This window comes from Dreissena polymorpha, chromosome 4 (genome assembly GCF_020536995.1).
Source record: "Dreissena polymorpha isolate Duluth1 chromosome 4, UMN_Dpol_1.0, whole genome shotgun sequence".
In the NCBI taxonomy this organism is placed as follows: domain Eukaryota; kingdom Metazoa; phylum Mollusca; class Bivalvia; order Myida; family Dreissenidae; genus Dreissena; species Dreissena polymorpha.
The window spans coordinates 78,081,156-78,105,380 of NC_068358.1; the positions used below are offsets into that span (position 1 = coordinate 78,081,156).

At 33.1% G+C, this 24,225-nt stretch overlaps 1 protein-coding gene across 1 annotated transcript; it reads right to left on the minus strand.

The window, feature by feature from the left end:
* Positions 1-1,439: 1,439 nt before the first annotated feature.
* LOC127877543 (uncharacterized) lies at positions 1,440-23,835 on the minus strand. The gene is made up of 24 exons (XM_052423500.1): positions 23,696-23,835; positions 21,457-21,608; positions 20,626-20,738; positions 19,346-19,493; positions 17,921-18,060; positions 17,255-17,408; positions 16,777-16,904; positions 16,124-16,271; positions 15,485-15,621; positions 14,242-14,371; positions 13,874-13,989; positions 13,423-13,546; positions 12,777-12,919; positions 12,035-12,188; positions 10,195-10,426; positions 9,060-9,205; positions 7,887-8,105; positions 7,472-7,692; positions 7,027-7,258; positions 6,553-6,826; positions 6,159-6,418; positions 5,806-6,040; positions 3,666-3,751; positions 1,440-3,463 (listed from the first exon to the last, which is right to left on the minus strand). The coding sequence occupies exons 4-24, from the start codon at positions 19,385-19,387 to the stop codon at positions 2,732-2,734; spliced, it is 4,053 nt and encodes a 1,350-aa protein (XP_052279460.1). The 5' UTR covers positions 19,388-19,493; positions 20,626-20,738; positions 21,457-21,608; positions 23,696-23,835; the 3' UTR covers positions 1,440-2,731.
* Between the last annotated feature and the right edge of the window lie 390 nt (positions 23,836-24,225).

Genomic DNA, 24,225 nt, shown 5'->3' on the forward strand with positions numbered 1-24,225 from the left:
AGCACCATGTTTTGATAAACTTATATGATATGGCTAATTGATTGATGAACAAGTTACTATTTAAACATTTTCAAGTACGACGGAGAAACTAAACACATTAATGGTTTTAAATTAAGAGGTTATGCTTACAAACAATTTTATAATTACATATTTTAAAGGGGCCCATTAGATCTGTTTAATTTACAATAACTTAAATTTATCATCTATGTGTATGTTTTCTTTTTGTTCTCCGTACAATTAACAATTTAAAATAATACGTATTTTGCTTAAATTTCTCCGACGACTTGAAGAAAGGTTTATACGGCATTGAACTCACCCTGTAGACTGCTTAGTGTTTTGACTTACCCCGATAACAAACCTTAGACTTGGGTAAGTCGTTGATGTAGTATATTTAATAACTCAAAAACCGTTTTCACACACCGAAGCGTAAACATAGATGAAAAATCAATTAGAACACATTTCTGAAATGATAACTGCGATTATATTCATGATGTTTTACGAAACTTAATTTTATCAGCAAAAATAATGTAGAATAATTTGTCGCGATATCAAATGATTACACTGATCTTTCCATCCCATGTACGGTTAAAAAATCACTAATAGTGGTATCGCGTTTCGATTTCTTAAGCAAACAAATTCCTTTGAGTATAAATATGCTATCCTGATTAGTTAGCAAAACAGGCTTTTACATTTACCATCTTATCTTGAGTGAAATTCTTCGTTTTGAAGAGGCATTTTCTGACAAACAATTAGCTTAAATTATTTCCGGAAAGGATGAACGTGACTGTAATTGATACCAAATTAGTATACATGCTCATAGTGTAAAACTTATTTTGTGACACAAGATGTTAATATGTCAGTGACTTAATGTAGAAGCCTAAATGACTAAGTTACCAGCTATTTCTGGGAGATATTATCATAGAAGCATACTCAATTTCGACTCAAGTCAAGGTTATTAATTGAAAAATAGTAAATATCACATATATCTATCCTGTACAGAAGTAGATCAATACAATATTGGATTTAACAAAGCAACATCAACTTATTCTCTAAACATAATTGGTAATTATGATTTCGGCACACGTTTTCAGCACGACATATTTCGTATAATAGGCAGAGGCGCAAAAAAGTATTTCACTAAAACTAATTGTAACAAAATATAACAAACATGTGTTTCTCTTTCAGAAAAAACATTGATAGAGTAAAGCAATTAAAGACAAAAGAATCGTCGCATGTAAATCTGAACTAATGTAAACACGTGTTCTCTCGAGCGCAGAAATATTTCTAAGAAAAATCAATATTTCTTAAAAATTGCGTTGGACAAATGATCATAAGCAATTATGGGAATTTAATTTTTTTGTACGATGAAGTTATTGTCACTTGCATAGCGGTATTTATACTGTATAAAATGTCAGTTAATTATCTTCGGGAACTTCATCACAGTTTATGACCTTTTATTGCATGAATTACGGCGAATAACATTATTAAGTAAGTTTCATTCAAATGTTAATGGTTCATAAAATAGTTGAAACAAAATAAATGTTACATTTACTATATTTACATATCTTAAGATTATAATATATAAATTGTATATATATGTCAAAAGTCATTCTTTGCGGTAGACTTACATGTTTTCTGAAGCAGACCTTTTATTCATTGGAATTTACGCATTTTGTGGATACTTTTGAGTACATGTTTACGAAAATAAACAGCAGACTTTTAGCATGTATGGCTTTCAATATAACAATTATTATCATCAAAATATTTAATCTATTAAGATACAAACATTCAAATTTCTATGAAGATTGTCACAATGTGGAGTAAAACATAAACGAGTATTACATATATAAAAGATTTAAAAATAGTTATTATTACTTGAATAAATCCCACCGATAATATATATGTTTAGTGGAAAAAACAAACACAGATACAGTCGGATAACATAAAACTGGGCAGTACATGTTTAAGGAAAAACAATAAGTTTGCGTTTCCAATTTGAATTTAAAATCCGGAAAATATGTTGTAGAACTTTAAGATTATGCGCCACAAGGACAAATAATAAACAAACTAGCTTTTTCCAACTTTTACAGTGTGTTCTATAATTCCATGATATATGTATTTGATGTCCCTATTGAAAAAGTACCAAAACATAAACAAATATCGTATGATTAATACATAGATCATTTCCCGTAAATGTAATGGGAATTATTTTTTTTACTTTTCTGTATGCTTTACATTGCAGCGTAATTACAGAGACTTTCTTTTTACGGCCTATGAAAAAAATATTTAACAAAACTGAAACAACAAATACAGTTTAGAATCACACATATAATCTCAAATATTCAACCTAGCTATAACTAAATGCCTACTTTTCGACTTATTTTTTAAATTATATAATCATACTTGAATATATTAAAAGCATGAACAATAAAAAGGACAGTAACATACATTCAGAAAATGAGTTTCCTCAGAGCAAATAGTAACAATTAACGATATCAAAGTCGATTTCTGATCCGGGAATAGTTTCTACATTATTTCGTTTTCGTGAGGCACTCTCATAATTCACAACAAAAAAATGGATTATTCGTATGACCTCCGGTTTGGAAAACAGGAATATGAATAAAAAAGATTAAAATAATACAAAAGTATCAAAATCATTATACTTCCTAAGCATCGGTTCATTTATCACATGATCAAAGTTTGCTAAAAACATAACCATAGTTACTTCATGTTAGATGACAACGCATGACGACGATTTAGAATCCACTGCAGGCTTGCCGTTCGTGTTTGGAGAAGACGCGACTGAATGCATCGCCTTCACTTCAGGTGTCTGGTCGGTTTTTCTTACAAGAGTGATAGCCGTCATTGAAGGAGATTGTGGTGTTACCAGTGATTTACTGGAACTTGCTGTATCCGTCATAGTATTAATCTGCCTCTTAGGGGTTGTGTTCTCATCAACATTTGCCTTTTCCTGAACCGGTGCTTTAACAATACTTGCTACAGCCTTGACAACCTGGCCGTTGTCCGGAAAAAATTCGTGGAGTTTTGTTACCAACTCATCGAATTTCAGACCTGACCATGTTTTCTGAATATCGTCATCATTGCACATGTTGATATATAGTAATTCTGTAAATACCATGCTCATGGGACCATCTGGTGGCCACTTCATCTGCTCCAACATCAAAGGCACTAAAGGTTTCTTCAGCGCATCGGCCAAGCTGATCTCGCGTCGACAGTTAGCAGAGAGGGCATACTTTGGAGTAACACATGATATCACGACATTTGCACCACGAACGCCCTTGTCGATTTTGTCATACAAGGAATCTCCTCCTCCCATTTGAAATATATCCATCCATACTGTGTACCCAAGTGAAATGAGTCGCTCGTATAAAGCTTTTACCTGAGGCTGTTTTCCCCATTGGTATGACAAAAAAATCTGTGGAGACGGTCCGTTTGAAACCTCCTGGAAATATAAGACAAAGCATATCAAACATTTACATTTAATTTCGATTATTTAAATGGTGCAATAGAAAAACTTGATCAACAAGCCATTACATTTCAAAGGTACCGAGTCAACACTTTAACATTAAAGGAAAAAAATATGATTAATGCTATGGAATTGTCGTCTAAAGCTTCAGGATGCAAAGATTTAATGTAAAACACACTTGTTTATTTTGTTGCTGAAATGTAACGTCCTTTTTCTTTTCAATTTTTATGTCTTCTGTAATTGGCTTCCACCAGTCTTTATATTCTGCAAGATAAATCAATTCAGTGTTTTCACTTTAAGTGTCGAATGACCCCGTAGTTTGGTTTTATTTGTGTCTTAAAAATTGGGATAAAACGACAATGCTTTATTATTTCAAACAAAACTTTTTTTTCTCATTGCAACCAAAAACATATAAACCAGTAATATGCAATATAGAAAAATCGAAATGCTATATGCGTTGCAAAAGGAAATTAAAGAAAGGGTAATGCCAATATCTCTATAAATATCAAAGAAGGAGTTACGATTCTTTTATTGCGCTTTTCCTCTAAAAAGTATCCTATCATTATATACAGTTTCAGATGTATGCATTAAATACGTGTTGTGTTAGAATTCCTAAAACTGGTAAATTGCATGCCGACAAAAATATGTATTTTTCAAATAAAAAATAAATTTTAACCCGATGTCTTGAAAAAGCTATGTATTACTTTTGAAACGCAGCCACTAATAAATTGTGATGATATTCTGTATGTGCCGCTATTGTTTAATAATAATTATTTTAAAATTAAAAATATTCATATCAAAAGTCTAAAAAAAAAATAGGTGTTCGTTTTGTTATAGATATTAAGGTAGAAAGAGATTTTATTTTTAAAGTATCTTTGGAATAACATTTAGGAACAAATTTTAATATCCGATGTTACCAAGGATTGAGAAACTATATAGAAAATGTCGAATAATAGAACTCATGGGTCTATTGTAACTTATCAAAAATGGAATTTGGATTTGGTAATTGTTTGGAAAATCGTATCTGCGCTTGTTTTTTATATAACAAAGAATACATATATCAGATGGTTCCAGTTTAGAATTATCCATAGAATCTTGAGAACAAAATCTCGTATGTTCAAGACGGAAAATGTTGCCAACAATCTATGTACATTATTTAAAATGAAGTAGAAAACATGCAGACGTTTTATGGTATCGCACATATAAACAGGAAATATTTTAATTCGCTGTTGAAAATATCCATTTAAGTAGACATAGCTAACATATTCAGATGACATTTGATAATCTAAAAAATTGGCATAACAAATTTAAAAATTACTGATATGACATTGTGGGCCTTGAAATTAAATAGTATATTTTTGATTCTCAGAAGAAAAAAGAAGGTCTTTTTATTTTTACATGAAAATAGCATGAAACAAACATTTGCACTATACAAAACTTAACTCAAAAAAGAGGAAGATTTGAAAAAACTGGTCACTTGTTAAAACATGAACAGACATTCCTTACAACTAAATTATGAATCGTAAAACATTAGAGAGATAGTGTTTATCACAAAAGTTTTGTGTTTGCATTAATATTCTAAAATACATAATGCAAGTAAGAAATTATTTAACTTTTTTATGTGCATATGATTTGTAGATAGAAGATATACATGCTTACAAGAAAATCTTTATTTTAAAGAGTATATAAAAGATTTGATTTTTGTAAATAAATGAAACATAAAACTAAGCGTGTTGAATATGAATAAATGATATATATATAATAAAACAAAGGTTCCAATGATTTTATGCACTACCTAAATGCTTTCTCCACACAAGCCACATACTATACAAAAGAAAATAAATGCGAAATAGTCTTTTATTTCGTGTTCACTGCACCTCCTCCCAATGTCCTACATTCCATAATAAAGGGAGTGATGCTCATCACAAGAAAATTGACTTAAGGACAAATAACTCTGTAAATGCTGATGAGAAAGTTATTTTTCTTGTAATCTTCAAATTTAACTCTTCCATAACTACCCTAAAATTGGACGGACCAACGGAGGTATGACGAACGATGCAATTAATATATACTTCCATTTTGGGCATAAAAAGATTACTGCTAAATCCGATGTATAATACCAACCATGGATAGTGTAACGAAAGCCCGATTTGTCTTATTACTATTTATTGCTAATTTCATAGATTAAGTTATTGTGAAATAAAAATGGTCAATATTGTGATTGAATTACCGATTGGGATAATTGACAATTACTACACATGCACATTTCATTTGTGAAATAATTGAAGAGCTCTGTTAATGCTAATAAACATTCTTACCCGACTTTAAAAGGCTGTGATCTGGGACGGCGTAAAAATTGAGCTGCATCAGAAGTTCTTGAAACTTTTCAACTGGCCAATATCTTGAGTCCGCAGTCTCTTCTCCGGAACGTTGGAAAAACCTAACGAACAGGTATTCACTGAATATCGGCCCCATCGAACCCTTTGGTGGCCAGTCCATTTTCTCCATAAGCAGTGGAATTATTGGTTTTCCCAGAGTAACGGCCAAGTTTACCTATAACATTATTAGCAACAATTGATTCAACAACTCCCATAAATACATTTTCATCATTGTTAATTATAATAACTCCATTTCACGTGTAATGAAAACGCAAATCGACATAAAAAACAACCTCGCGATTGCAATTAGGAGATTTTGCATATTTTTCGGTCGTGCAGCTAACAATCACTTTGGCTCCGCGGATGCCGTTGTCAATTTTTTCGAACAACTTGTCTCCCCCTCCCATCTGGCCAATATCCATCCAGCACACGTATCCAGCCGACTCCAAGTGTTGTTTCAACAGTTTCACCTCATTTTGAATTCCCCACTGATAACTAAGAAACACAGGTGGCGGGCTCGCGTATTCAAACTCATCATCTTCTACAACGTTATCTAAAACGAAACGCATTTCATGTTTGTGTAACAATAACAAAAGGAAGCATATGATCGACACCTTTTAACTATTAAAGTAAACGATGAAAAACACGCAAATAATTATTGTAAAACATTCAATATTGTTCACATACCAGCAATCTTCATGGCGTTTTCTACAATAATCAACCCGTCCACACGATTCATCTCTTGAAGTGCCGTAAGAAGGCCTTTGTTAGCTTCACTGGTTTTATGTGTGGCGTACCATTCGCTCAGCAAAGCCATGCATGGATCATGCTGCTGAGCCCATGCTTTAATGTCGGCATTCTTGTAGCCTAACCGGCTGGCCAACAGCCGCCAATCATTTCGCTCCTCTGGATTCATCAGTTTGGACAGATCACGGGACCATTTTGGAGCATTGGTCATTGTCTGAAACAAACGCGCTCTCATTTACAGTTATTACGGCTTATTGAAGCAAATGACGTCAAACAAGTAGTAGTCAGCTGCTTGTGTCAGCTTTAACCGCACACTCCATGGTTACAGAATTCAATCAATATCATATCAACCTCTCATGCCTTATGAATCTTTTTTTTATTTAATATATTATTAACAATACTCCATATAATTACCTTATTGTCGATTTCTTCCACCTTTAGTTTGGTTTGATCAATGTCAGTTTCAACAACTTCTACACGCTCTTCAACCTTCTCTAAATCTTGTTGAATATCAGAAATTTCTTCAGTTTGCTTGATGACTTGTTCTCCGAGTGATATCACTGTGTTCATTGTGGCACCAACCTTGACTTCAAGAGTTCTAACTATCTGTTGTTGCTGTTGTAATCCATCAATTAATTCTTCAACACTGTGAATAAGGAAATTGCATTAGTAATCAATATAACGTATGATGAATGCTGTGATTTATACGTCAGACACTTATATACCAGAGTAAATATATTTAAGTGTGACACAAATGTAAACATTGAAACTGAACTTAGAAAACTTAAAAAACTTTGCAAACAAAAAAGCCTAACACAAATAATAAAATTTTGGGGGAAAACAACAAAGTAAAAAGTACCCTTTTCCGTCGATTATATCTAGCAGGCATTGGAAAGAATCTTTCATTTCCAGTGATTTTGTATTATTTTGGAGCTTTTCGATAGTCGGTTTGTGTTTCTTCATATAGTCCTGATCTTTCTTGGCCAACATCGATAGTTGGCCAATAACAATTTTCACCAATTCTGGGTCATTCGAGTTCATAATTGACATCAGGAAGTCCATGACGTCGTGTAATACGGCCTTAAAAAAGTAATATCATACTTAAGTAAATACGTTGGATGAAAACAATCGATTTATAATTTTGATTTCGTAACAAAATCCTCCCTTGTTTTTACATCTGTAAAACATTTGAACATTTACGTGAACAAATAATCATCAGGAGTGTAACGGCTGGCAAAAAGACCTTTAAATTTAAAGAAAAGTGAACTCCTTACCGTATTATGAGCAGCTATATTTACAATCATGATTATCCTAACTGGAAGAGAATCTGGTTTAAATCTCTTGTCCGTCATCAGCATTTTATAATGCGGGGCTACGATGGCAGGGTTATTGCGAGCAATGACCATTGCGATCGCCAAATAGGTCGAGGTGAGGTTGCTTTGTGCATTTGTACTCATTTCAATGAAATACTTTGTCTGGTTGGCGTTGAATACCTTGAAAATAACGCATCTTTTGAACAGTATTTATGTGTTATACAGCATACAATAACGAAAAGGAAAATTAAGTTAAGAATCTAATTTTAAATATATGAAAGTAAAATATATTGGATCCAATATGTAATGGATCATTAATATAAAATAATTTGTAGTTATATTTGACCATTTAATGCAAGGTATGAATTAAAGCCCCATTACAAAGATGAACATTTTTTTGCATTTTAAAAGAACTTTCTTTCTAATAATTGTTAATGACGTGTTTTCCCCTTAAAACTATTTCGATTGTAAGAAATGGATTAAATGTGGTAATGGAAACGTAAAGGTGAACGTTTGGCGCAATCAGATTGTGTATACTATGTTCGGTTTTCCCTATCGGTATGGCAGATTATCGCTTGCACAAACACAATAAAATTAAGAAAATACCCAATTATATATTCTTCACAATTAAGTTTTTTTAAATGGCCGGTAAGATGTCCACTGAATTCTTTTTCTATTTCTGCAAATTTTATGATTTTATAATATAATATGCAAATATTTATTGACTATGGCTTTAAAAAAAGTACTTTACAAATAATTCTGAAATAAGTGTCGGCTAGATTTTGGTCAATACCTCCATGCAAACTAAAGTTATTTGGTGGATACAGTGTTTTTAGTTTTAAGTTATACAGTGATATTTATCTTATTCCCAAATGACCCAAATGCAATATCAATCTACGTATGCATGTTAGTTCCTACAAAAACTTAAGTGGAGTTTTCGCATCCGACTCAAGTTTTTGAGAAATTATCATGTATCTAGTTTTTTCAATGCAGACAATTGCATAAATTTTGTTTTATAAACTTGCACTACATTGCTTGTTTACGCGTTTTACGGAAAATTAACAAGCATTTGTTTACAATCTTAAAAGCAAATGACTTGCTCATTATATCATTCTTTAAGAATGTCAACTTTACCTCGGGATGCTTTGTAGCAACCACTGTGAGCACCGACAAGATTGCCGAGACCTGTGAATCTTTAATAGTTTGTATTCTGTCGATACACGCCTGTATTCTGGCATGCACAGCCGTTGGATTCAATGGATACACGTTGTTCACAAGTACTGCAAAGCGCCGCAAAATGATTTCAAAAAGACTATGTAACAAAAGCATGTGTAACGTAATGATAGGAATTTAAAATAAATATGACAGTATCGAATAACCATATGTTAAAGTCAGCAGAACGCTATCAATGGGAAATGTAACAATACCTAAATCAACAGACCGTCAATGATGAATAAATAAGCATCTCATGGTAGATATAGAAAGTCACAGTTGTTTTTGTTTTGACTTGGATTAAATAACGGATTTAAGTATTTATTGTAGAAATGTTAAAACCATCTAGGACGTAATACATCGATTAAATAGGTCGACATATGTGACGAATATTTCCCTTGTAAGACGGTTTTGCATAACAAAATTGAACCCAAAGAATTGTTATATAACACACTTCAAAGGTTAGAAAGTTTTGCATAATGACATTGAACCTACTTGTCGTAATTTCAAAGAGCGGTCAAAGTACTAGATCTAATTAAGAAAATCAAATCAAGTCGATAAAACAAACAAAGTTGACCTATTTCATAACCAAATATTACAAAAATGTGGACCATTTCCATTATAAACATGTTCGTTGCAGCTACCAGATCGATAGGCAACCATTTTATATAAAAAGAGTCAGATTTTGTATTTGGTAGATTCGGATAGCATATACATCGGATTCATTTCAATTGTGAATCGCAAGGCAGGCCCTTAAGGGTCTGGCCGCCCGCCACATGTTGCAAATTTTATGGACTTCAATAATTTACCACTCGAAAATTACTGAATGTATCTTATTCATTAGAATTTCTGTGGACTTGTTAATTAGCAGAATAAAAACTTAATGAACACTTCATCGGACTTGTGTATGCATTGTCATCCCTTCAAATTATGTTACACGTGTCAAAGAGGCTGAATTTAAAAAAGGCTTAGTCCAATACCTAACACTGTGAAATTAATCTTTTTTTAAACATGTTTTAGGTGCTTATTTTTATATGAAATTTATTTTGGCACTTACTTGACAAATTAGAGCATTCTTCAACTTCTAGAAAAAGATCCATTATACTGTCAGCGTATACACCTATTCCAGGCGGTTTGTTGACGGCAAACAACATCAGCATCGCTAAGGAAATGGAGCTCATGAACTTATAGGGAAACGAGCCATTCGAATTTTCTTCTACTAACTTGGCTATTTTCAGACTATGGTCAAACAAAACTAGACAATCGTTTAACCTTGGGGTTTGCCCGATCTAAAATATAAAAGTACGCGACTGTTTAAGTTAAATCATATGCTACAATTGCATCATTCTTCTCCTATAATATTAATTTTAATATCTTGACGAGCAAATTAAAATTTGTGTAGATAATGATAACAAGTGAACTAACCACTAACTAGAGATTTAAAACATAAATGACAAAGTAACCCCAGCATCTCTTCGTCAAAGGCATAACAGCCATACCCTTGTTTATGTTAGGGTCAAATAACTAAAACAAAATGGATAATTTCACGTAAAATTGTGTCTTGCACAACTACAAGGCACGGCGATAAGAAATGTGGATTGCGTTCGATTAATTGGTCACACACAATTATATTTTGTAAGGTCTACAGTTTAGTAAGTACATGTACTAAGATTGTATCATTTAATAAATTCATTTATAAAACCCACAAAACGTGAGTTCAATTAGGCATAGGGTCAGTCCACCGCCTTTGCTAGTAGCTCACGCCCATCGGATATTATGGAATAACCTGTGAGGGTTTATTGTCCAGTAAAGTTGGCAGCTATGTTCTTGGACAACGTATTAACGGACGGATGTTCGTGCATAACTGTGAAGTCGTATTATACAGCCTGTCTGGTGAATTGGTCAGAAAAGCTCGCACAATTGTGTTTATGGAGTTTAATTCTGTCGGAACTCAGTTCGGAGTCGGTCTCTTACAGTTACGGAGCCTCACGTATGGAGGTTCGTATCATCCTTTTGGTCAGTGTGCCATGTAAAATGTTTAAAGTGACGTATAAATTGTCTGAATGCTTTTTATACCACGAATTACGCTACAGATTGATCCGCACACTCATGATCCGCACACTCAGAACATGTAATATTTCTAGAGTAAAATGGTCCAAGGGCGCGTAACTCAGGAAGGTGTTTATCAGGGGAAATGACAATAAAGTATTGCACATCTACACTTAATGGCGATGAGAAATATCAATAGACGATTCTATAGATTGAAACCGCATAAGCAGATCGCTCGACATACGTGGAATATTATATGGTTTTGTCATAAAAATGAATTCGTTTAAATCCCAATAACTTGGCATTTAAATTATGCCTTGCACATCAGTTCCTAATGATGATCTATTATTTTCAATTCATTCGCTTCAAAAGTGAAAACAAAGTTCAATCCACAAAGTTAGAACATTTTATGAGGACAGACCGGCAAACCGAAACAACTAACCAACCGACAGCGAGACTGCTATATACCCCAAATCGAACATTGTTTGCGGAAGAGGATGGGGGCAAATAAAGCCGTGAAATCACACTGTTATACGGATATTCACGTTTAAAAGAAATTCCATATGCATTCATTTACACAGCGCGATACATTTTATTGTGTAAATCATATAAGATTTTACGCAATATGTTGAAGCAAAATAATGTGAACGTTTTCGATCTAAAAACTAACATAACGTTTGGAAATGATAATAATAACTGAACCGCTGTCTGTAAAACGAGGATTAATGCATATGTGTAAAGTGCATTATAATATGTGACGACAATTGACACGTTTGCATAAAGCCAGGTTTTCCAAGATCGATGCTCAATTATATTGTATAATGAAAGCGCAAACAAACTGAGGATACCAAAGCAATGTATGGAGCCCATGTATTGCCACAGAGGTTGAGGTAAACAGTGCTAGGCTCTTCTTCTGGAAACAGTCTCTCCATGTCCTCGCCTAGAAACGCCAACAGCTTCAGCCACTTCTTATGTTGCACATCAGTAACAAGTTTGGGGTTCCTAGTGTATAAGCACAAATAGATAAATGCATCAATAGGTGGTCCGTCGGGTGGTATCAATATCTTGCTAATGTATTGTTGACACCTTTAAGCTTTATATTAATATTCGTTCGTAATAGTCATGACCAAGAAAGGATAAAGGAAATTATACATTCAATTATTTGTGACGTTTCACATTAGATTGCATTGACCATCTCTGGTAAAATGATGATCGATCTTGTTAAAATATTTCACTTGTAAGCACTTGCTAGCACTGTACAGTTTATGATAGATGCATTTTTGTAGAAGTATAATTGTATAATTAAACCAACAACGATAGCTCATTTTCGTTTAAACGTTCACAGTACAAGACTTTCACAAAAAAACTTATATTTATAAGTTTTTTTCAAAGATAAAATCAAATCATATGAGTTATAAATTCTTTTTGATCCAAACGACAGTAAAAAGCTTCTTATCATAAAAAATGTGTGTGCAAGTATTGTGATTGTTGCACTCTTCTAGTGACATTTTGTCGTTCATTCTAATTAAACCAAAAATTCTTTTACGATTTTTTCTTTTATTTCATAATGAACAATTGATGCATTAATACCCTTTATATGCTTCCAGACAATTTGTTAAAAGTCGCTGTATTGCCGAGGCACTTTTCCCGTCAAACTTTTGAAATAGCTCAGTTCTCTGAAGCACTGACAAACAGGTATCCAGAATAAACTCAATCAAGTCCCCGTCGTTTTTCTTTATAAAAAGAGACAAGTACAATTATATATAAACTATCTTGAAAACGTTAAACGATTTGCAGTGCATAAAATAAGGCTTGATGAACGAATAAGTATAGTCTGAGTTAAATGAATGATACGATGCCATTTTCGGAAATAATGATTAGTTTACTATTGTTTTTTGGACACATGATAAATTTATCAATAATGTATATTACATGTTTATTTATTTGTCCAACACATACACGATAAGGTAACTATTAGCATTATAATGTCTGTGAAAAATATGCATCCGTCTAAAAGGTAAAATGATGGTGCACGATGCGTTCTTCAGTTAACATATCTTCATATCTAGTAAGAGAAGAAGCGTTTCATGATTTAAAACTTGTAATAGTGATCATGTTGGATAAACCATACATCGTTTTAATGCTTTAATGTGAAATTCCAATACATGTGTACACGTTGATATTTTTGTTCCTTTAATTCCAGACTCAAATTTTAAATAATGTTTCCAATACTTACTGTTATATCGACAAACTCCGAGGCTGTTTCACCTAAGCCAGATTTCTCAAAAGATTGAGATACCACACAATCAAACACGAACTGTGTTATATCCTTTCGAATTGTATTAAGTAACTTGCTTTTTCTGAAATGATTTCATTGAACAAAACACCATTTCAAATTTCAACATATCTTGAAATACATCGGTTTATTAAAGTTAGTTATTTATTCAATATATGCATACACATTAGATGATAAGAGTCATTGATATTAATCTATTATACTTATTGGAATCTCAGTCTAACGTGTCTTTCTTAGGCGTTAATCACATTTGCTTTCATTCCAGACCCCAGAAAGAAACATAGAAATAATTTTAATGTTTACCTTAACTTTAAAGTTACAAACATGTTCGAAACATTCGACAGGCAGTGTAACAAAACATGTAATAAGGTATGTTGTTTAAGCTTATTACTTTAACAATGCGAATATGTCTTTTATTACATCTTCGTAGTGTGAAAATTTTTCGATTTTTTCCTCCGGTGTTTTTCTGACAGCTTCCATCAGGCCTTTAACCTCCTCCATGTGCTCCTTTAAAAAGATAACAACATATACATTAAAACAACTAGTCCGTCGTAATCAAGGGCAGAAAATCTAAAGGTTACGAGCCCTCTTTTTTCCAAAAACTGTTAATTGTATTTTGTGTCTTTTTGGTCATGTGTATTGATGTTTACGGGATTCAATCATTAACTATTGGATAAAAAAACTCCACAAAAATTTACACTAAACTGAATATTACCGTAAACAATGATAGACTTAACTTTAGTGACAGAACGAACTTACTTTCCATACTATTTGTGCTAGCCGTTCTTTATCCCTGAGAGAATCGTATATTCTGTTTGTTAGATCCTTTTTACCTGACTCCAGAAATAAGGTCCAAACCTTCAGTGTCAACGTGGTTTCCTCGCTAGAACTGTAATTATACAGTGTTATCTGAGTTCTATACTTAACAGGAACGTGTGGATTACTTGAAATGAAAAGGTAGATAAGCTAACAACAGAACAAAGTATATCATTGATGTTACACGTAAATATCTAAGGGACTTATTCACGGCTTGGTAAAACGACAATTTAAAAAAAAGTGTTCCAGACTCAACACATAATATTCAAACAAGCGATAAAGAAAAATGCAAAAAAAATCGGTTATTTGATGGATAATTCTTAATGATAAATTGTGTGTAATATTCTACATCGATACTTTGTAAAGTGCGTCTGTTACTAACATTATTGAGGATGGTAAATCACAAGCACAAATTGTTAAGTTATAAAAAGTATGTTTCGGCTTCCATGAATTATTGACTGGAAATTGGGGGAATGGAATATTTTTCATGTCTCCTTTACCTATTTTCTTGATACTATAAATTACTTCAGACTATTCCACATAGTATATATTAGTTAGCAAATGCATTTAATGACTATTTTCAAAAAAACGAACATCTGTCAAAAAGTGTTGCATACTCTGTTCATTTAAAGCACTAATTGTTTGTTTGGCAGGAAGTATTTTGTATCGTTTGCATTTTTTAACACATGATCTGTTTACCACTAAATGTTTACTATGTGTATTACAAGTGCAATGCCAGCTACAAAACGGAGACGGCAAACAACAGCCACTGCTAGCGATGTGTTATACGGCAAAGGTCAAGTGATGGTGCATTTTATCCAGAAAGAAATCGAATTCATCACCTTAAGAAAATTGCCTTAATTACTCGTTCGTTTCTAAATGCAGGTTTTAATACTCCGTATACAAACATGCGACTTAAGAAAAATCCTCATCTCTAAGTTGTCGTCTTAATGAAATTGTCCGTTAATGAAAACGTTTAAAATAAACTTCGCATAATTCGTGTATTATCGACATCTTTTTCGATTTACTACAAAGATAGGATTTACATAGTTGTCAGTGATAGAAACGTCATTAAACAGTTTCAATTAAAACAATGGCCGATTCAAATGAATTGCATTATAATATGGACTGCTGAGATTTTAAGTTTAATATAAATTGTCATAATGAATATTAATGTATTACATACAGGTTGGTATAACCTTCCCAGCAGTATTCGAACGCTTCGGAAATGCACCGTAAACCATCTTCGGGAAGAGTGTGCGCAACCGGACTCATCTTTAAGCACATGTTGGCCATTGCAGTGAACACACTGGAGTCGGGTTTCTACAACAGGCCGCATGCTTGTCACTTAAAGCAGCCCATACAATGGGTTTAAACTATGTGTATATGCTTCTTTTCAAATGTTGTGTTGCAGGGGAGCTGACATATTACAATATTTATCCAAAAATACTTTACCAACTTAATATGCATACAACAGTCTACGCATACAATTTTAGTTTCACATTTTCATTCTAAAACTTATAAAACATAATCCAAAATTGCACATAAAGGCCGGAAAGCAATATTATTGAGACTGTGCGCAACTCCCGTACAACTCATTTTAGCAATGAACAGGTGTTATTTTAGATACATGTTGTAACTTTCAGCATTATTTGGAATCTAGCATTATACACTATAATAAGCGAATATTCATATAAATAGAACAGTCCGAAGCATGGTGTTAAAAATGTCGTAAAGAGATAAGCGACGAAGAAGACACAGACGGACAAAAATGTAACATATAAAAAAGTTCCAATTAAATAAAAAAGCAAAACTTATTTCATACTCCGTGTTTCTTAGAAAAGTCCCTGAACAGGCGCAATCGGAATACTAAGAAAATACGATCCGAGTTCTTAGGCCGAGTAGTTCGCAAAGCTAATGTCACAATAATGTCGGTACATTCTGAAAAGATCTCTCTCGTGAGCTCATCTTGGCTGTAACATACCAAACAATCAAACACGTGTGTATATCCATAATATCAATTTAAGTTTTCACATTTCGACATAACATTTTATTATTTATAGCATTGAAATAGATGGAAATGACCACACACAAACCAGTAAACTTTAAATGTTTTCTTGTTACTTTTTCTTACCAATATTAATAAAACATTTCAAAACAAGCTTCACAAGAAATAACATACAAACATAGTACTTGCATGTCTTTGGCAAAATACTCACTAAAACTATAACAATACTTATTATAATCATGTTTACTAAGAATGTAAATTAATACAGCAAACATATTTTCCATTGCCAAGAATGTTTATAAATATCGGGTATTTTTTTGCATAACTTTGAAGGCTAATTGGCAGCTTTTTTATTGAGCCTTGAATAGAGAGTAGCATTTCAGTACACAATACATTTTACTTTGAAGACGATTAACGAAATGAATACGATTAAAATATTTTATATTACATTCATGGCTTCTTGAACAAACCTAGATGCATCAAGTATGCATTGCAAAGTGTCTTCGACCTGAAGAGTCCCAAAATCTGAGTCAGTAGTTCTTATTTCCTCCTTGATTTGCTCCAAGTGTTGTTTCAGAACCTGTGCATCTTTGAGTCCCTTCAAACAAAGTTAGTCACAGTTCAAACATCTATTAAGAAATGATTATAAAAATGCAAAATTAATAAAATGTGCGCACCAAAATGAAACAATAGTGAATTCAATTGACTAATGAATGGCACAGCTCAACGCAAACAAATGGGCACTGAGTGCGTCCTATAAACGTTGCAAATGAGAAAAGTACAATTAACACTTAAACATTCTGTGAATTTTAACTTTTCAATAAATTTTAAATGTGACATACTTTGACACAAAAAAATCTTCCTAATTGCATAATACTGTATATGTATAGTATTATGTTTGATTATGCATTTTTCGTGTTTAACATAAATTAAAGCCAATTGCCATACCTTGTAAGGGTTCTTGTCTTCAAATACTCTTCGCATATCTCTGACAGTGTACCCATGGTAGCGCTGCATCATTTCTGACTGTGTACAAAGTTGACTTCGGTAGAAAATGTAAAGGTCAAGAAATGACTTTCTAGAGGCATCTAGCTGCCCTGTCCTTAAATCAAAAAGATATAATAATGATGTAGATTTTGTACCACTTAAATGGTACGTAACGAAAATGTTAACATGGATGATGAAAAACAATTCAATAATTCATTGTCCACAGTGCTGAATGTTAGTCTAACGCGTCTGGTTAATGAATGTTAGATCTGCAAAGTCCACTTGATGATTGTTTTGTGTGCTTTCATCTGTTTATGATAGGATATTTCTGTATACCATGTTATGAGTTTAAGAATAAGACTCTGGGAATAAAGTAGTTTATTTAAGCCGTTGACAAGAACCAATGTGTAAAATGCTCAATAATTTAATTATAGAATAACAAAAAATCAAGAATGTTGAATGCTTAAAACGTAAGAGCGGGTGAAAAAAAGCACATTTAAACGAGTGTTGTAAGTATAATAAATTAAATGTTAACAGTGACAAAATACTGAATAAAATGCGACCTTACTCCGTAAAACACCGTTCATTATAACTTGACAATACGCTGCACTGTTTCAAAATACTCACTCGAACTTGTTGAAAAACTGTACAATTGCGGTATGTAAGAAGTCGGCATATGTGCTTTCTTCTTCTGATTCGGATGGGTCGTATGAAAACGTCATTTTCATCGACGCCAATATTTTGTCCAATTCAGAGGGCGAGCAGCTCTGCAAGTAATTATTACTAACATGACAAATTGAGCGGCGTTTTTGGAAAACAGGGCTTAGTGAAAAGTGTCGTCACTGATCAGCCTGTGTATGCCACACAAGCTAATCAAGGAAGACACTTTCCGCATGTACTGGATTTTGCTTTAGAAGATATTTCTTTTTAACGAAAATTTCCATAAAGGCGGACAGTATATTCCCTGATTAGCTGCAGGCTAATATGGAACGACACTTAACGCACGTGCATTAAGCCCCGTTTTCTCATCATATCGAGTCTCAATTAAAGATGAAATACATCTTATATCAAAAACAGTAATGTAACACGAGCTGTTCCAAGATATATTTCTTTCTCGACTATTCTTCCGCTATAATGTACGTTTCTGTCAGTCACTTAATATGATGACCACTTTTTTCTTTTTTTCTGTGAAAGGTAAACAGTGACCTTGACCCAAATGGCCTCAAATGCTATCCCGACTAGGTCTGCATTTAAACTACATAAAACAAAATTATAGTTTAATACCTCCATTCAAACTCAAGCGATTAAGTGTAAATGTTTTTCTATTTTCCGTAACATCGACCTTGATCCCACTGGCCCCACATGCTATCCTTAAATACGTCTGCAAGTAAGCTACACACAAATAAAATTACAAAAAATACATCCATCTAAACTAAAGCGGAATCTAGTTTTTCGTTGTTATTACCAGCAATTACCCCAAATCCAATCCCTCTCTAGACCAGCATGTAACACAAACACAATTTCAGCACAAAATAGCCTTACTAAGTGATGTTACTGACCACACACGTGACATAGACCCAAGTTGCCGCAATCTAGGTCTAAATTGCAATACAAGTTAGAAGTTGTTGCTCGAAAACGTTTACGTAAAAAATCTAAGTACAACAAAAGGACCAAAGTCCTAGGGGGAACTGACTTGTTCTGAACAGCTTTTACATTGTTTTGAACAATTTTGATACTCGGTCGATATATTTTAAAAAAACTGATTTTCAGAGCAAGTTGCAAAATAATTGGGCTGATAATGTTACTTCTAGGGTGCAAAAGATATTTCGATAAAGAAATGTAAGGATAACTGCCCCACCCATTTGCTGCCATGTTTTACAACGAACAAAAAATTTGGAACTGAGTGGAAATATAATTTCAAAATAACATAGGTTAAATGTACTTTTATTCTGTATTTCAGAACGTGTAGTGCAATTGCCGACACCTACAATTAAATAAAAGGTTTGTGTAAAGAGAACATGGAACTATCCCACAAATGTTAAAGTACCTTACCTGGATATATAGCTTATAACGATCTGTGTTGACCAATGACATCAAATCCACGTGACCGGAGCTCGGTTTTGCCTTCAGCAGAGCAAGCCAGGTTTCAAACTGTTCGCGACCAATCGCTTTCAACTGAGACTCGTTTTTGTCGAATTCGCTGCAAAGCGAACAATAATTTCAACAAAAAAGTATGCAAACTATTTTTTTAAATAGGGATTTAGCAAATATTTAACTAGCAGTGCCTATATAATTTTATGTTCTGAAAATCGTAATCTATACTTAAGTTAGCCCATTCATCTTAATTTATATCTTACAGCTGTAACTACAGGAGAACGATAACAAACGTTAAAGGGATCTTATCACGTTTTGGTAAATTGACAAAATTGAAAAAGTTGTTTCAGATTCGCACATTTTCGTTTTAGTTATGACATTTGTGAGGAAACAGTATTACTGAACATTCACCATGCTCTAATATAGCCATTATATGCATCTTTTGACGATTTAAAAACACCTGAAAATTATTAAGCGTTGCAACGCGAAACGATTGAATAATTTTGGGAGTTCTGTTGTCGTTTAATTTTGTTAAACTACGAAGATTACTAACATAAAGTATAAAATGCGTCTGTCATATACGCCTGGTAGGATGGCCGAGTGGTCTAATTGGTTTTTACTCCAGGACTCCAGGGGTCACTGGTTCGAGCCCTGATCAGGGTTACTTTTTTCTTTTTTTAAGTTAATTCTTGATTTTTTATTGGAGCTTTTTAGATCCAATGTTTACATTTATCAATATAAAGCATTTAATGACACACTTCAAAACATGCTAAAATCTGTGAAAATGCCCCTTTAATATGCATTACGATTTGAGCCGTGTCATACAAAACTGAGTCGTATACCATATGCGTTAATCGAATCTCTAGACCAGGGCTAATCTTTCCGCTATAAAGTCACACAAGGTTTAATTGTCTTATTGGCGAACATATTCGTCCCAGAATCAAACTGCGCCAATGGGCAGGTTGTTCTGAATCTGCGATGGGCGAATATGAGATGAGATCCAATTTCGCATTACGAGGCTCGTTGGTTTTTACTAATTAAAAATCTATGAACATACCAAAATAAATGTAATTTCTGAGCAAATATTGAATATTTACAGAGCTTTGCTCCGATATCAAATACGGTTCAACACTTTATTTAAACAATAAAATATCGAAATATTAAAAAATGTGTTTTAACACAAATTCACTTAACTTCTTTCGATAAAATCCATGACTCAAACCCATACGTGTACCTACTTAGAAAGTCGTTCTAGCACATAAAGAGTGGACTTGGCGACCCAGTACGGACCCGAATGGCGACCGGGAAATTTGGATACGCAGACTTTCTCTCGAAAAGCGGCATAACCACTCTGAATTGTATAAATTGATATCAAAATACTAAATTTTTTCAAGAGCACGAAGTGAATTTGTGTATACAAAAAACCCGGAAAATAGCAATTTTGAAGTGAAAAGTTGCAAACTGACAACAATTCCATAATCCAGAAGGTTTTATTAGTGATTTATATGCGCATGCATTTCATATTAATGTTTGTACAAAACGTTAGTGGATGATAATGATTCAATATGATTCTATATTTTTAGTGACATTTCTGTGTGAGGTGGAAGACAGCTTCCACCTGTGATAGAGAGTGGACTTGCCTCCAGACATCAAGCATCAAGTACAAGAGTCCTGCTCTGGGAACATTAATGCAAATGCGTAAAATGTCGTCCCAGATAAGCCTGTTCAGTACGCAATTGCTAATGTAATCCGATACTTTACGCACATGCGTTTCCAAGATCGCAGCTCATATGCTCTTTTAGCAGGTAACCCATATTGGGTGTGAGAGAAACTTGAAATAGAATACCCTGCGTGTCAGAGAACATAAACCAACTGGTTGTATTTTATTCCCGATTGATAGTATATAATGTATGTGTGTAATACAGAAATTGACTTATAAAACATAATCAATTGTCATTCTTTACTAAATATTTATAATCAAAATACTTAAGCTATAATTGCTTCCAATTACATGCATATACAAAACTGTATACATATACTAAAGATGTCCTTAGTACCAGAAACCACACCTTCAATTGCTCAATGTCAAACGTGCTGTCAGAGTTCACGAGTCGCTAGTAATCTATCAGTTTGTTCCCCGGATTGTCATCGCTATTTTCATACTGCTGTTTGGCACCAAGGTAATCTATACCGCGGATGTACGCGTCGAGCCTTGGTCGACCTTCATTAAAGGGGAACCGTATCTTATATAAACAAGTATCTTTGTTTCATATAAAATACAAACTGGTTTACAGAAAGCGTAAGATTTGTTAAAACAATACTGTGATCGATGGAAGCTAAAGGTTAATACACAAAAAAACTTAAGTCATGGTTGTTAAAACTGACGAAGACTAAGACGAAATATGAGATTCCTATATGATAACAACGTTTTAGAAATTGTTGATAAAATTTGCGTATTTGGGGTTTGTCTTTTCCTCAGGGGGCTCCATTTCCAAAGCGTTTGATAGCCTGTGTGGAAAATCTTTGAAAGCTATTTTTAAATTAAGACAATATTTGTCGAAATTGTATAATTTACAATAAAACACAGGTAAGAAATTTTTGAAGACAGACTTTTTATATGGAGAACTATGAAAAACATCGTTTTCTGTCAGACATAACATTAATGTAATTAGATTTTGGTTAAAGATAGTAAACACGCATGATATTAATATGTAAAACGTGTTTATGATATTATGTTCCGAGAATTAGAAACATATCCCAATAACAGATCTTGGGTCTACATGATAAAAAGTCTATTATATAAATGTGGATTTAACTATGTGGGACTGAATCAAGGGGTAGACATATTTTTGAAAATATTTAGAGTAAAAGATACAGATATGTTTCTTCAAAATTGGAAACCAAATTGAGTGAATCAACTCGAGCAAAAACATACATACTAACATCCGATTTTAAATTGCAATCCTATTTTAGTGATGAAATCATTGCAAAGTACAGAATGACCCTCTCTAAAATAAGAGCCTCTGCACATAGGCTTAAAGTTGAAACGGGTAGATGGCAAAGCTATAGTTATTCCGTAAAAGGAAAGGAAATGTCCTTTAAGCAATGTTTTAGAAGATGAGTATCACTTTGTTATGGATTGTACACTATACACTGATGTTAGAAAAGCTTATTTAAAACCATGTTATTACGTAAGACCAAATATGTTAAAGTTCATTGATTTATTGACCTCTAAAAAGTAATATTGTAAAAAAAGATATGTTTATTTATAAAGCATGGGAAATAAGACATACTTAGAATATATGTTACGATTAGGGGAGGATTTTGGTATATATTTATGCACCGCCTCTCGCTGTATATCGTCTTCTCTAAAATACCCAATACTTTTTTTAATGTACCGATTTATTTTTGACGTTTATAATTTGAATGACCTGTGACTTTGTCTTATGTTTATTGTATTGACATTTCATGTATACTCATGGGCTTATTTGCTACTGTATTATCAAATAAACTATAAACTGTACAGTCGCAAAACCTTTATTGTAAAAAAGTCGTAAAGATAAATTATTGAATATACTTATTGTGTCAAAATGCATTCTTATAACTTTCATTCAATTTTTGTAAAAGTCTTAAAAAGTAATATTGTATGGTCCATATGATTCAATTGTAAATAACATCGTGAAAACAAATAAGCGTACATGCCTGCTTTTCAATAAATAAATTGGAATTGTTTTATGTTCAAAATTAAGCATTCCGTTATAGACGCATTATTATTAAATTTCAATTTACTTATTTTATGAGCCGTTTGTTTAGGATAGAGAAACAAGAACAACCAGAATTTTCATTTAAACCAAGAGTAACTAGAAAATTGTTCAGATGAACCTTAGTGTTCAACATTAGCTGGATGACGCGAAGTAATCTTTTCAGAACATTAAATCGATCTTCAAATAGATTAATACCGATCGATATGCATGTATATCGCTAGGTAATGGATAAACACTAATGCGCTTAATTGTTTTACATAAAATGTTACATCAAAATGAAGGAGACGCAAACCATGTACACAATTATGAAAATATTGATTACATTATAGAACCAGCCTGTGAAATGAATGGTTCACGATACACACATCCCTGCACATGTGTAATTTCATAAAGATATTAAAAGGTGATCATTAATGTACTGAAAGAAATATTACCAGCCGTTTTAGAAGTAAACCATAAGCTATCAATCTTTGACACGAAAATGTTTGTAAAAGTAATCAGATTTCTGTAAGTAACATCACATCATTAAAAAAACAACACGTACCCATTGCAAACAGGTATCTCTCACAAAAATAGCCCTGTTAGTAGATTCCAATGATATCCACCTTTATCGATCACGAGTTTAATGGTAAATAAACCTCAACCAGGTTTGTGTATTAATACACATACCTGACCTCAACCGATAGGCTGTGGTGTCTATCGTCAATCGATTAAAAAACTTGTAATCCCGCTGAATAAATATCATCCATCTTGAAAATCGCCTATAGCAGAACTGTGCAATTAAATTTTGTTTTTTCAATATTCTTTACAATGTTTGGTCACAAACGAACTGTGACATTGATCATAGTTTTGCAATTATCAACATTCCTTTAAGTTTTCAGCCACTCGATTGATCACCGTCAACGTGTAAACTACTTCTGGTGTAATTATGTTGGAAATAATAATATAATTTAGAAAACAAATTTAGGTCGCTATACGGTACAATTTACACAATATCTAATTAAAATTCGGGTGAAATAAAGGAACGGCAGAAACAACATTACACAATAGTGTATGCATTTATAATTATTTCTG